The sequence below is a fragment of the Phocoena phocoena genome, chromosome 2, assembly GCF_963924675.1.
Source record: "Phocoena phocoena chromosome 2, mPhoPho1.1, whole genome shotgun sequence".
In the NCBI taxonomy this organism is placed as follows: domain Eukaryota; kingdom Metazoa; phylum Chordata; class Mammalia; order Artiodactyla; family Phocoenidae; genus Phocoena; species Phocoena phocoena.
The window spans coordinates 137,217,756-137,232,765 of record NC_089220.1 but is presented as its reverse complement, the minus strand read 5'-3'; the positions used below and the strand labels follow the sequence as shown (position 1 = coordinate 137,232,765).

Genomic DNA, 15,010 nt, shown 5'->3' with positions numbered 1-15,010 from the left:
GGAAATACCTCTTATATTTTTCGATTAGTTTGTATTCATTGATGAATATTATTTATTGCTAAGGTAAGGAATTAGATTAAGGTTCAGGATCAATTCTATTACTGTTTTTTTCATTTTTATAAATATAAGAAATGAGAAACGTTATTCACAATAAACCGAATGGGAAAGGAAAGAATTTTGTTACTGTAACGTGACAATTCTTCGAACTCATATCTCGTTTTTTGCCTAAAATCACATATTGGTCTCTTATCAAAATTTCTTTTTAATCTTCTCTCAGCTGATAATTCTTTGAAGTCTGTCCCCCTTCAGTGGTTTGAAAAGAATTGGAAACCACCAGACTTGCAAAAGAATTTATTTCCCAGTTACTAGAGACATTCATTTTCAACACCCATACCAATATTTCACAGAGTTTATTCATTTGTCTTCTGTAGGTTTTCTATCCTAAGATTTAGAATGAGTGAGAGATTTGTCTTTCCTTTTGAGAGTGGCAGGCGTGTGTGTGTGTGTGTGTGTGTGTGTGTGTGTGTGTGCATGCACAATTGGGCAGGGAAATTGCTGGACCACAGCGAGTTCTCAGTGTTAGAAAAAATCCATAGGAGACTTGAGGATCTGCATAATCCTTCAAAACTATCCTTGCCTGGGTACCCATTGGGAAGACTTCATGTATCTCCAAAGTTATGTTATTGAAAACATTTCAGTGGGCACTGCAGTCTATCTCTGCCTGTTACACTCCATGGAAATTTTAGGCAATTACCCCTTAGGGGGAGTGAGAACGACCTGAGCTATACGTAAAGAGAGCATTTCCCTGTTGACAATAACAAAAGAATGGAAACAACCCAGTCCTATCAATAGTGGATTGATTGGATAAACTGTGGTGTGATCATGCACATGGAGTGCTATCTAGCTATAAAAGGAATGAGAGAACCCCAGTGGGGGAAAAGAAGTAAAGTATGTAACAGGTATGGTATCCTACTTTCATTTATGAAAGTGAGGAAAATGAACATAATCCATATTTGCTTATGTTACAAACAATAAAAGAATAAACTAAAAACAAACATAAAATGGTTGCCTCTGGAGGGAGGAGATCAGGGTGAGGAGAGTGAACAGAGATGGAACTAGACTTAGATTTCATGTACCTTGATTTTTTGGTTTGACTTTAAAACCATGTAATGGTTTTTGCATCTTTGTAAAACATTATGTCGAATGGGAAAGAAAAAGCAAAGCAATTCTTAAAAATCAAAAGCAAAATGAAATGGATAAACCTGTGTATTAGGTTGGTGACTTCGTCTCTCAGAGAGGAATTACTTCACATGACTTTAAAACATAGCAATGTTTTAGGTATGTCCCTAGTAGGTATATCTTAAAGATGAAAAGAACTGCAAAGACTGTAGACAGCTTTCAGCAATCATGCTGTTAGTAAAGATACTTGAACTGAATTTGAAATATATGTATTAGGATAAAGCAAATAAGTAATACTACTAATGTAAGAATCAAGGTTTTCAGCATAAGAAAAAAAGTACAGATATAAAACCAAAGTCAAGTAAAAGCTCTGTAATCCTAAATTTGAGTTGGAAAAAGCAATATAAACTCCTGAAGTATTGTCTTTTGAAAGAAAAGTTTTTCCTAGTTACTTCCATTATAAGGACCCAGAAATACTGACCAACCCAACAGCAGTGAGCATTCCTGGCTTCCATAGTGTGGTCTCTAAATTCCATTGTCCACCAAAAGGATCCAGGGTTCCTTGAAAAAATGACAGAGTCTAGGGCCAGGGCAGCAAATGGACAAGATGAGCCTAGGATATTTTTTCTTGTCCAAAAGCAAGGATGCTATCAAAGACCACTGGGGTTTGGTGAGAGGTGCCAACTTGAAGAGGCTGCTACTGGCCAAAGATTGAACAGTTGAACATCAAAAAGAGCAATTATAATTGATGGAAACACTTCAAATGTATTAACACACACACACACACACACACACACACACACGCATGTGCACACACAAAGAATTGATGATGCTTCTCAAAACCAAACTAAAACAAAACAGTGTAACCAAATAGTGAAGGAGAGTTTCTAGTATAAACTGTTATCAGTGTAACCAAAGAGTTAGTGAAGGAAAGTTTTTATTCATAGGAGATTTCCAGCTAATCTATGCAGAGGGAATGCTAGAATTAGAATGTCACCCTTTTAAAGCCACTAATGAAGTAATGGATCTGGGCAATGATCATCAGTGGCTGCTGACATTGTTAGGTAAAAGGGAACTTTTTTTTTTCTGGTACACAGGCCTCTCACTGTTGTGGCCTCTCCCGTTGCGGAGCACAGGCTCCGGACACGCAGGCTCAGCGGCCATGGCTCACGGGCCCAGCCGCTCCGCAGCATGTGGGATCCTCCCGGACCGGGGCACGAACCCATGTCCCCTGTATCGGCAGGCGGACTCTCAACCACTGCGCCACCAGGGAAGCCCTAAAAGGGGACTTCATAAAGGAAGATCAGGCTGACAGCACCCGAATCCACAATAACAGAGGTGGTGGAAGGTATTACTCAAGGTAGTGTAATCCGAAGCTCTCCAAGAAGTTATTTTATTTTTAGACTCATTTCTTGGAATTTTTGCCTTATTCCTATATATTTCCTATTTTAAAGCTCAGCTTTCAGATCCTTAATGTATCTCATTGAGAGCTTGTATCATTAGCAAGAATTTCTCAGGCAGTGCCTAGGCAAATTACCTTATCTTCATCTGTGAAATGGGGATACTAGGGAATTCTACCACATAGGACGAGAGAGAGGATTAAATGTGGGGTGTGTGTAAACATCCAGTGGCTGAAATTCAGTGTGCATTAATTAGGACTATTTTTATTAAGATTATTATTTCAGCCCATTGCTTGCCTGGCTAGGTTTCGCTATGGGGATATTTGTCAGTATTTTTTTTACCAAGGAAGGATTTGACCACTACCTTTCCCAGACTGTATCTCTCCAATGTGGGAGAAGGACACAAGAATGCAGGTAGCTCTGAAGGAAAATCAGTGTAGTCTAGGTGGATCTATGGGAAATATGGACAATCTAGGAAATCAGGTTTGCTCTGCTGCTCACTACACATAGGGCACAGTCATTGCACTTTACGTGTATTATTTTTTGTATTTAGTGATGCTCAGTTGGTTTTTATATACATCATCTCACTTTAGATATGGCCGTTGCTTGACTCCTATGTTGAAGATGAGGAAACTGAAATTCAAAGAGGTTAAGAGCTTGTCACAAGTCACATCAGGGCTTCCCTGGTGGCGCCGTGGTTGAGAGTCCGCTTGCCGATGCAGGGGACACGGGTCCATTCCCCAGTCTGGGAAGATCCCACATGCCGCGGAGCGGCTGGGTCCGTGAGCCATGGCCGCTGAGCCTGCGCGTCCGGAGCCTGTGCTCTACAACGGGAGAGGCCACAACAGTGAGAGGCCCGTGTAGCGCAAAAATAAATAAATAAGTCACATCAGAATACAAGCTTCTGACTTCCAACTTATTACTTTTCATTGTTATATCACAGTTCACTTGAAATGCTTTAGTCCACTTCTAGAGGAATGTCATATAAACTTCACCCACATTGGTGGTGCCGCCCAGAGAAAATCTTGATAAAGTTCTTAGTGGTACCTCTGTGGCCAATTAATACCCTTCTGATAATTTTCTGCCCAGACGCTTAAGCTCATCAAAGTTTACACCAGCACATTCAAATTTCTCTTATGGTAAACTTGGAAATTTCAATTTGGAATGGCTCTTTCAGATTGTGTATAAAATCATCAAATGAGGCAAACAACCAGCATCAATTTGGAGGAACCTGTTATTTACCATTTTTCATCAAGAAAAATGTTCCCATATTCCTAACCTCTTTTTCTTTTTATTCAAGAAACCAGGTACAATAAACCATTCCACTAGATTCTATCAAAAACCCAATTTTTCTTCAAAACTAATATTTTGATTTAGAATGTAAATAAATTAGGTCCACTGGTTTTCCTTTAGTCATATGTTTATTTTTTTCTTTTATTGTTTAAAATTTTCAAATGTGGCACACGATTATGATAAAATTACAAACAGCATAGAAATACATACTATGGTTAAAAAAATGGAATTTTCTCTTTGGTCAGTTCTCACTCTCCTTTCTAGAGAAAACCACTGGTTTAATGGCTATATCTCTGGACCTTTTCTATGCATTTACAGAGTTATATAATACATTATTGCCTTTTAATATATTTGCTTATGCATACACATTTTTTTTTTTTTTGCGGTACACAGGCCTCTCACTGTTGTGGCCTCTCCCGTTGCGGAGCACAGGCTCCGGACATGCAGGCTCAGCGGCCATGGCTCATGGGCCCAGCCGCTCCGCGGCATGTGGGATCGTCCTGGACCGGGGCACGAACCCGCTTCCCCTGCATCGGCAGGCGGACTCTCAACCACTGTGCCACCAGGGAAGCCCTATGCATACACATTTTTACATAAATGAGAATGCTAATATATATTTTTAATGTTTTGCATTTTCATTTACTATATCCTAGACGTATTGACATATCACTCTACATAACTCTACTGTATTCCTTTTAACTGCTGCATATACACTTAATGATGAACAAATTCCTGCCCTTAAAAACAATGAAATAAAATATCTTCAACGAAGTATTTTTGCTTACATGAGCAAGTATTTTTCCAAGACTTCTAGAAGTAAAATTGCTAGATTAAAAGACACTTAACATCTTTAGTGTGGACAGATTCTGCCAGGCTGCCCTCAAAAAAAACTACCCCAGTCTTAGCAAGGAATAACTCTTCCTCAGGACCTCTCATGCACTGGATGATACCAGTCCCTTCATTTTCCCCACATAATATTAAAAAAATGTGTCTTTTATTGTTTTGACATTTCTTCATGTGTTTGTGGCCATTTGTAGCTGTTTTGTGAATCATCTACTCTTACCCTTGATTCATTTCTCTGTTGGATTTCTTGTTTTTAACTAATTTAAGGAAGCACTTTATAATATATGGATTTTAATTCCTTGTTACATATATTGCAAATATTTTCTCTGTCATTTGTCTTTTAACTATGCTTATTTTGTATTTTGCCATGCAAAAGTATTGAATTTTATACCAGTGGTATCTCTGAATTCTGTCCTTTATGGCTCCTTGAACATGTGTCTTATTTAGGAAGGCCTTCCTCTCCTGAGGTTATCCAAATACTTTTCTAAGTTTTCTTCTAATATGATTATTGTTTTGTTTTTTATGTTTAGCTCTTTAATCCATCTGGAAATGATTTTTGTATATGGTGTGAGGTAGGTATCTAAGTGTACTTTTTAAATGAATAGTTCATTGTCCCAACACTGATTACTAACCTATCATTTCATATATTAAATTCCAGTATTGATACATGGGTCTGCTTCTGGACTCTATTTTGTTCCATTGATCAGTGAAATTGTCTATTGCTATGCCAGTAACACAGTGTGTTCATTCCTGTAGTTTGATAATATGTTATGCTATCTGATACAGCAAATATCCCTTGTTGTTCTATCTCAAGTATATCTTAGTTTTTTTAATCAAATATTTACTCCTCTCAATGAATTTTGGTATCATATTGTCAGTTTCCATATATCATTCCATTGAGGGTTTTATTTAGATTGTGTTGAATTTTTAGATTAATTTTAGGGAAGAATGAGAGGTTCATGATATTGAGTCTTCCTATCCAAGGAAAAGACAGTCTTTCCATGTATTCAGATCTTCTTTTATGTTTTTCAATACTTTTCTTTACATAGACCTTGTATATTTTCTGCTAAAGCTATACCTAGGAATCTTAAACATTTTGTTATTGTTGCTAATGTACGAGCATGTTTATTGAATTTTGAAGTCATTTTACTAGTGCATGAGAATAGTCTGATTTTTGTATATTCATTTCATGTCTGGGTAGCTTACTAAATCATATAATTGTTCTAATTGCTTTTTAGCTAATTGTCTTAAACTGTCATATCATATGCGAACAATGGTGTTTTGACTCCTCCTTTTCAGTATTTTTACCTTGTTTTTATTCCTGCTTTATTGTAGTGGCTAGGGCCACCTGAAAAGCATTGCATAAAATCAGTAATAGAAGATACCTTCTAATATGATATTTAGTATATTAAATACAGGAAGTTACCTTTTATTACTAATGAATTAGGGCTTTTAATCAGGAAAGGGTGTTGGTAATTTTGGGCATCTTTTGAAAGAATGGCTTTTCTTCTTTTATTTTTACCTTATGTTTACTTTATTTCTTCTCTTGGAATTTCAGAGTTCCTGTGAGGATAATATGTGATTGGTTTTTATAAACGCCTTTTAGATAATTGAAATTAATATGCAGCTTTTTCAGGAGGCTGAAATGTACATGCATCACTCATATATATCAATTAAAACTCATTTCTTTTATTTTTTAAATGTATCTTTATTTCTGTTGTCTTCTTGATCTATCATTTTGCAAAATAAGTGTTTTAATTTTCCATTGTAATTGTAGCTTTGTTAGTTTTCCTTTATTTATAACCTGTTTTACTTTTTATACATTTTTGTTGCTATCTTAATTGGAGCAAAAAAGCTCATAATTTTCATAATGGCGAATTTTACCATCTTCAAATATAATATAGACCACTTTGTATCCATTTAGTTCTTGGCTTTCTGAAATTTTTTCATATATGCATTCAATTTTGATATGTTCTATATTGAATATATGACATATATTCAATATACTATATATGAATCATATTTTCAATGTATATTATACATATTGAATATTATCTGTTCAATATATATTATATATTCAATTATACATTGTCATATATTATTATGTATAGTGAATATTATACACATTGTATATTCAATTTTTTTTACTGTTTGTTATATTTTTGTCAAAAGTTTCAGTATTTTCAAAATTTTCAGTATTTTCTGTTATTTCCTTTTAAATATGTCTTTTCTAGATAACATGCATATTGATTTTTTAACATAAATGTTTCTCTTATTTAAGAGGTATCATATATAACCCATTAATTCTTATTGTTTATAGTGATATTATTTAAACTTCTTTTTCATTTTGTGCTATTCACTATTATCCCTCCCCCTTTTTGTAGTCTTTTTGGTATTGGTTAGAGATTTTTAGTTCTATTTTCCTGAAACTGGTTTGGAAGCTATATGTACTATTTCTATTCTTTTAGAAGCTACTTTAAAATTTTAGCAAGCACATTTAAATTTAAACTGTTGTAATCAACAACTGATGACTTTCTGTAAGCTCCCTTGCCCTTCCTTCTAAAAGACAGAGCCCTTATCAGGCTTTTGATTATTTCCCTACCTACTCGTCTGTGCACTTATTGTTGAAATTATCTGGAAGTTTCATTCCAGAATATCGTTAATAATAGCAGTGATAGTACTATTTGTATTATTACTATTATTATTTACTTTATGCCTCTATTTTACAGAAATCATTTATTAGTAATTATATTACATTTTACTACCACATTAGTGACCATTATCTAGATTTAAATTGTGTTTTTTGTGGCTTATTTGCTTTGCACTCTTTGTTATATTCCAAGTCATCATATATTTTAGATTCTTTTTCTGTTTTTCTGGAGTACATCCTCAATTTTTTCTTCTTTGTTTTTCTCAAAGGCTATGAGTGGTACACTTTCTGAGTCTGCTTGTCTGAAAGAAGCATCTTCATTTGTCTTTACATTTGATACAGAGCTACCTTGATTATAAAATCCCAGGTTGAAAACAACTTCTGCAAATCCATATTATCATTTATCTTCTAAAATACTTCAAGTGGATAGGGCAAACATGATCTCTTTTTTTTTTAGAAACAAGGTTGCCCATCGCCAACAAGTCATTCTTTCTTAAGTGTTTATGATTATGATTCCTCCAACTGGCCCATCATAAAAATGAGAACTTTGATTAATACCAATAGTTTCATCAGGACATTTATAGAGAGATTTTTCTATCAGTCGAAAGCAGTTTTCCAACAAGTTTCATGTATTAGCCAGAAGTTCCCATTTCTGATGCTCTATTTATGAATGATACAGTTAGTTCCTGAGTTCTAAAACATGCTGTGAATTTTCTTCCACTTATGCTAATAATATCTCTAACCTCCTGGGCAGTGAGGATTTCCCTAATGTTTTTTCTCAGGAAAGTGTACCCTGAATGTCAGTCACTTCCTCTGGCCCTTGGCTGTCAGATCTGTAAACCCACAGGTGGCTTATGTCCTCCTCGGGCTATTTAAAAAAAAACACTTTCCTAACTGGCCTTTGAGATCTTGCTAAGAACGGTTGTGAATTCTCTTCTGGTCCACCTGATTTCTCATCAGCATGTGGTCTTTCATACTTTTGAACTTCCCTATCCCCTTCACTCAGAACACTGAGTTCTAAGTAGCAGTGAGAAATTCAAGATTGTCAGATAAAGCTAAAGTCATAGTAATACAGATTGGATGCACATGGACCATGCATCTAATCTCCTTGGCCAAGGAGTCTAACCTAATATCTGCAAATACTCTGACACTTGGTAGCCTTGCTCAGTGATTCTGTGACTTCCCTCTGGACTCCCTCTCAAGGTTAGATTTGATTGTAGTACCAGATTCTGAAATCTTCTCTCCCACTTCAAATCATCTTGTAATCTTTCTTTATATTCCATGCCAAGGAACATACCTTCCCTTAGGTGTTATCTCTAATTGCTACTCTAGCTCCCTGCAGTATCGTAGGCTTATCTCCACTGGCCCCCCACGCTCATCACAAAAGTTGCATCATGTTTGGCTATCTTAGAATAAGATGCATCAAGAGGGCATCTGCCTATGAAGAGTGCAGACTGATATGACTGATTCTGGCAATCTGGTCACTGTGTGTGCTTCTGTCTCGACCCCTTTTAGGTGGGAGGACACACTATGCTCCCCATTCGTTGGATGCCCCCTGAAAGCATCATGTACCGGAAGTTCACTACGGAAAGTGATGTGTGGAGCTTTGGGGTGATTCTCTGGGAGATCTTCACCTATGGAAAACAGCCATGGTTCCAGCTCTCAAACACAGAGGTACAGAAAGGGGACAGATGGGAACCTTGATTTGGAGGAAGGCAGAGACATCTCAGGCCAGCACTTAGAGTGTGTAAAACATTAGGTGGGGTTTGGAGCCAGCAGAGCAAATGCTGGCAGAAGCAGAAGGAGAGACCTTCTTGGTAGAAAAAAAATTATGGCTGTAGGAAATGTGCTGTGATTGTCAAGAGAGCATGAAATTAGATGTTGAAATTGAGATGCAAGTCACGGTTCTGTTTGCTCTGCTACACTTAAAAATCACAAATGTTTCACTAAGACAGAAAGTGAAAACAAAAAACAACTATGAGTTTTTCGATTGTGCCATCCTGTGGAAACACCTACTATGCCCAAGTCATCTGGGTCCCCAAAGGCTTTAGGTAGACCAGGCCCAGAGATGTGCAGGAAGGTGAACTGGCAAGGCAAATTTCATGTTACTGATAGAGCTGTGTGTGGACTTCCAGGAATAAGATGAATCATAACAGTAAATGTAATAATATACACATTATGTATTTTATACTTTTGATTTACAATATTAATAAAAAATGCTAGTCATCAAATTTAATAATAGCTAACATTTAGTGCCTGGCATTTTCCTAAGCACATTAGCTTATATTAACTCAGTACTTTTCACACAAACACTTGTTGAAATTCAGGACAAAGGGAGGGGCGCTGCTTGGGGTTCTGGAATGGACTGGCCAGAGGTGAAAGCATCAGCCTGGAGAAGGCTTGGGCCGTGGTCCAAAGCAAGATGCTTCTCAGTGCCATTGTGTCATCCCAGGGAACTCGGTCCAGTCTGCAGACAGTAAAGGGCTTGGTCTCCCAACCCAGCAGACCTATAAAAGATTGCAGTTTATGGTCTTCTGTCTTCCGGGAAAACATGAACATGAGGACCTTTTAATATTAGAATCCTATCTGAATATTCCAGAAAGTGTCTCTCTTCTTGGAAGCTATGTTCATTTTTGCTTTCCTATACCCTGACCGTTTAATTAAGTAAATGTCAAAGACTGAAAAGAAGGCATTTCATTACATTTGTAACGTCTCATCATTTGCAAACTGAATGGGTCCTGACCACATTTCCCAAAATAGGACAAAATATTTTGACGACCTTTAAAAGAAATGTAAGTGTGTATATCAGAACTCATTTGTTATGATGCTTTAAAAAATTATTGTTTTCCTAGGTAGGGAGTAGTGGTAAACATACACGCACATACACATGCATGCATGCATATATACACATGCTTGTGTGCACGTGTTGGCACATTTGCATGCACTCAGGCACACAAGGCACCCTGATCACAGCCCCTATGTAGTTTGGTTGCCCTAGTAAAGAGGGGAATCTGGGCTGAGGGTTCTATTGGTCTCAGCAGATGACCTGTCCTGGTTACCTAAACTGGCTTAGAGTACCTAACGGGGCTCTTGTGGTCATCTCTGACACTGCTTGGTAAGGCACTGGCCTTGAAGATGGGCTTCCTACCCCCGGCCACCGCTTCCACGCTACCAACACCAGCAGTGAAGTCCTGACAGTCACTGATAATGAGTTGCTCTATTGAAATTGACAAGCTGGAGAGCCCCACATTGGAGGAGACACCACCCTTCAGTGCTTTTAATCTTAGCACCAGGCAGTGGCTACTGCAGTTTGAACTGGACCCCTTTTCATGGAGGTGAAGGTAATGGAAGGTGAAGACAGGGTTCAAATAAAAACGGGACAGGAACAGCTGGAGACCTTTCAGGCTGGCAAAGAACAGAGCCTAGTGGGCCTTTGCAGACTCTGGGGTGACCAGGACCAGGAAAGTGCTAACACAGTGATTGTTTGACAAAGCCATCTCAGAGTCAGAGTGACATGAGCCCACACTCCAGACAAGGCGCTGTTGAGGGCAGCCTAGGGAGATAAAAACTATATACAGATTAATGGGGGCAAAGAGAGGGAAATAACATTTTTCACATACTCTACTAGAGAAAATTCTGTGTGATTTTATCATCACGGTCTCTCTTCAAAATGAGGAAACTGTGGTTCGGGGTACATAAGTTGCCCAACGTTACAGTGGGAGAGTTAGGCAGAAGTTAAAATAACCTGAGAACTGTAAGATAGAATCTTGAAAATTCACAGTGTCAGCAAAGAAATCTTTTTGGGGAATTGGAATTGAACTGCAAATTACAGGCGTGGTCCTGAGGGGCCAGCAGGGGATGGTCCAGGTGTACATTATTTGCTTTCTTCCTACTCCTCCCTATGGCCTCCCGTTTGGTACAGTGGCTCATACAATCCCTTTCCCTGGCCTCATTTGGTCCTTACAGCAGTCTTAGGAGGTGGTCAAGGGAGACATCTGATCCCCATCTTACAGGTGAGGATGCTGCGATCCTATGAGGTTAATTGACTTTCTCCGGACACCCAGCTGGGCAGTGGTGAATCAGGTGGTTAGTCCTAGTGTTAAGGACTTTTCAAGAAACAGAATACATGGTTTAGTGCAAAGAGCAAGGGAGGATGCGCCTCACTGAGGAAGGGACCTGTGTAATGGCTTAGAGGTAAGCATCACATGTGCGCCGAGGCTGTGCCTGGGAGGGGAGCTTGACAGGAAGTGGGAACCATGGAGGGGCAGAGCTCCTTCAAGGGGGTTTCAAAATCATGCAGGCTCCTAAGAGGGGGTGGGACAGGTCAGTTGCCAATCCCCACTGCCAAGTGGGAAATGAATGCAGCTCAGTCATCTAGATAAGATTCAGGACTAGAGAGGAAGAGAGAAGTGAAAGGAAGAATGTCTGTGGGAGTTGGAGGCCTGGCCTAAGAGATGGAGAATAGAGGGCAGCAGTGGGCTGGACCAGCTAGTGCTGGATCATGGCCCTTGGAACCCATGCACAGGACAGGCGAGCAACTCTGGTCTCCAGCCCAGCCTCAGGAGGGTACCCCGCCTCTGCACTGAAGCTCATCAGTGAAGTCATTGCCTTCTGCTGCGCCTGAGCCACAGGGCCAAGGCTGAGCTTTGGTGATAGCTTCCCTGTTCTCCTCTCTTTTTCAGGTCATTGAGTGCATCACCCAAGGTCGTGTTTTGGAGAGGCCCCGAGTCTGCCCCAAAGAGGTGTACGATGTCATGCTGGGGTGCTGGCAGAGGGAACCGCAGCAGCGGCTGAACATCAAGGAGATCTACAAAATCCTCCATGCTCTGGGGAAAGCCACCCCCATCTACTTGGACATCCTTGGCTAGTGGTGGCCAGTGGTCGTGAATTCATATTCTGTTGCCTCTTCTCTCCCGGCCTCACACCCCTTCTTTTCCACTGCACAGACTCTTTTCTTTCATCCTTGACTGAAGCAAACATCTTCATATAAACTCAAGTGCCTGCTACACATACAACACTGAAAAAAAAAGAAAGAATAAAAACCCTGTAAGGCAGTTTGGCATATATATATATATATAAAATATATATATTTATATATCTAACTATCTATATCTACAGAGAGATAACCTCTTCTCTAATGCACAGAGAAGCTGCTGATACACAAACCATAAGACTGTAACAACAACTCAGAAAATCTTAAGTATTATGAATGCAATTGAAACTTCCCTTAGACGCAGGCTGTGGCCCGTGCTTCTTCAGCTCCGACTTCTGGGAGCAGAAGACTTTGACGATGCACAGAGACAATCTTCACGTTGGGACTGGAGGAGCTGGGGTGGAGTGCCAATCACTGCTGCACAGGTGACCATCTGCACAGGTGTGTTAGCTCCAAGCTCTGCACATGTGCACGGGCAGACCTCATCGACAGGCTCAGCGAGGAAAGAACACCGCACCAGGGGCCTCTGGGACGCCTCACACATCCCCTGACCATCTGCTCCATGCCTTCCTCCTTTCCTCCCCCTCAAGACGATTTTCTAATTTGTCTTTTCTAGAAAGTATAGTCCTGATGCTTTGGGGAGTCAGCAATGGCGCCTACAGGTAAACACTGAACAAAACAACGACAGCAAAACACAAGACCATGGCGACAGTGGACTACATCCATCTTGTTGTAAACCATGCTCAAGTTCCTTCCTAAATTTGAAAGAGATGTGTCATCTCTCCTCTGGACTTCAAGAACTGGACTTCCTGGATTTAAAGAACCACAGAATTAAAAGCTGAAATCTGAACCCTGTCAAGGCACTGCCTCCTGTCTTTCCATCATTGGAAAGTCTCCTTGGCCGCACCCCCGACATTCAGGCTATTGGGGAGTTAAGGGGGGTGTCAGACATCCCCCGTGTTGTCTGCGCATGTGGGCACAGCAGGGTTCCAACGGCAGGAGACTTCATTCTTTGCAGGTCTTATAAGGTCTGCCCCTCTGGGTCGTCTATTTCTCAACCCGCCTTCTCTAGATTCTAGCTCCCACTTCCTGGGCCTCTAGGAAGTCCCAGGTAAACCCCACTGCTGAGAAAGGAGCCCAGGTCTGGCGAGAGGCTGGGGCAGTGCTTGCTTCAGGGAGCCAGGCAGTGGAGTGGGCAGGAGCCAGGGGGCGGGGCAGGGAGAATCTGTTTGGCACCTACATCCGGCCCCTTGTCATTCTCCTCACGTTTCCAGCCCCTGGAAGGATTGATGCATCCGCCTTTGAGTGCTGTGAAAATGCAGGGGCTGAGAAATCACTTCTGTGGACTGGGTGCAGGGGGAGGGGCCGAGGCTGCTTGGGGAAGCATCCAATGCCTGGCCGCTGCCGCAGGCTTGGCATCTTAATGAGGACGGAGCCCTGACCAGGGAGAGAGAAGGAAGCATCTGGGCTGGGGCCAGCTCCCTCTGCCCCGACACCAGGGGAATCACTGCCTTCCCAGCTGCCGCTGTCAAAGACTGCGACAGGGGTGCATCTGCGGGCCCCCCTGACCCGTGACAACAAAATGCCCGTGGAAACCCACAGCTTAGCCCCACAGAGTCCTCCCGCTGGGGAGAAGAGGATGTGCTTCTCCCAGGCCACCAGTCCCTCCGCCTCACCCAAGCACAGAGCTACCGAATGGACTGGGCTTTGCCCGACTGGAGCCTCTGGGTCCCCCGACCTGCACCCCTCTTGGCCAGCTTAAGGGACCATCAGCCGCCTGGATGTTCTGGTCAGCTGCAGTGCAGGCATCCTGTGTGGGGTTTGGGACTGAATTTTGTGTTGGTGGTTTTGCTTCTTTTTTTAGACCCACAAATATTTTTATTCTGAGCTGTGCTCGGACTGTAGGCCATGGTGGCGGGGGCTGGGGGGAGGTGGGGGGGTGTGGGGGGGGGTGGGGGTGGAGGCTTGCTTCAGGGATGGCTGAGGCTGCTGAGTGGGGCCGGGAGGGGAGGGAGGGGAGTTGGAGTTGGGTGTGTCTTTTCTCTCTGTGCTGTGCTCCCAGCCCCGAGGACTTTGGAGGAGAGCTCTTGGGATGCGCTCCCTCAAAAGAATCTTGTGCTATCCTATGGCAATCTCCCCTCTTGTCTTTCCACCTGGTGGGCCTTGGTCTCTTCCGGGGCTGTTAATGCTGGGTTGAACTCTGCAGTCTGGTTTGGCCCTAGCGAACTAAGGGAAAGTTGTTCAAGGAGGGAGCGGTCTGGGGCAGCTGCAGGGAGGTGTCTCTTAGTGAGAGATGAGGCTCCGAGGCTCCTGTTGCTGCCACATCCTCCCCCATACAGACACTGTGTAGCTTCCATCTTCTTGGCTGTGTGTTCCTAGAACCTCAGAGTCCCTGATAGTCTGCAAGAAAGGGAGGGTGGGGAGGGATTGATGGGCAATTGGGAATGCAGAATGTAGTAGGGTTTCAGCGCAGGGCACTGCGTCCTCACGGCCTAATGGAAGTACGCAATTCCTTTGCAGACAAGGAGACCGGTGTTGTCAGATTGCCCTTGTCTGAGTCCCTTCAGCCTCTGTGTAGGCCTTGGGGGTCACACCCTCTTCACGTCCATCATAAGCAGCTGTCTCCTGTAAGACTCCAAGATGAAGGGTACGGGGTTGGAGGAGCAGAGGGGGAGGGCCTGCTTTCTCACTGCCCTTGCTGTGCTCTCTGTG

General features: G+C 41.6%; 1 protein-coding gene across 4 annotated transcripts in view; it reads left to right on the top strand.

Moving 5' to 3' along the window:
• Positions 1 to 13,148, top strand: part of NTRK3 (neurotrophic receptor tyrosine kinase 3) — a 378,355-nt gene extending 365,207 nt beyond the window's left edge. The window contains exons 16-18 of one of the 4 annotated variants that reach the window (XM_065871974.1): positions 5,246 to 5,287; positions 8,881 to 9,039; positions 12,048 to 12,394. In XM_065871974.1, coding sequence (XP_065728046.1) covers positions 5,246 to 5,287; positions 8,881 to 9,039; positions 12,048 to 12,233 — 387 coding nt within the window. In that variant the 3' untranslated portion in view covers positions 12,234 to 12,394. Of the gene's footprint in view, positions 1 to 5,245; positions 5,288 to 8,880; positions 9,040 to 12,047 lie in introns of all 4 variants that reach the window. The other 3 variants (XM_065871973.1, XM_065871976.1, XM_065871975.1) reach the window with 3 other exon arrangements.
• Positions 13,149 to 15,010: the final 1,862 nt, after the last annotated feature.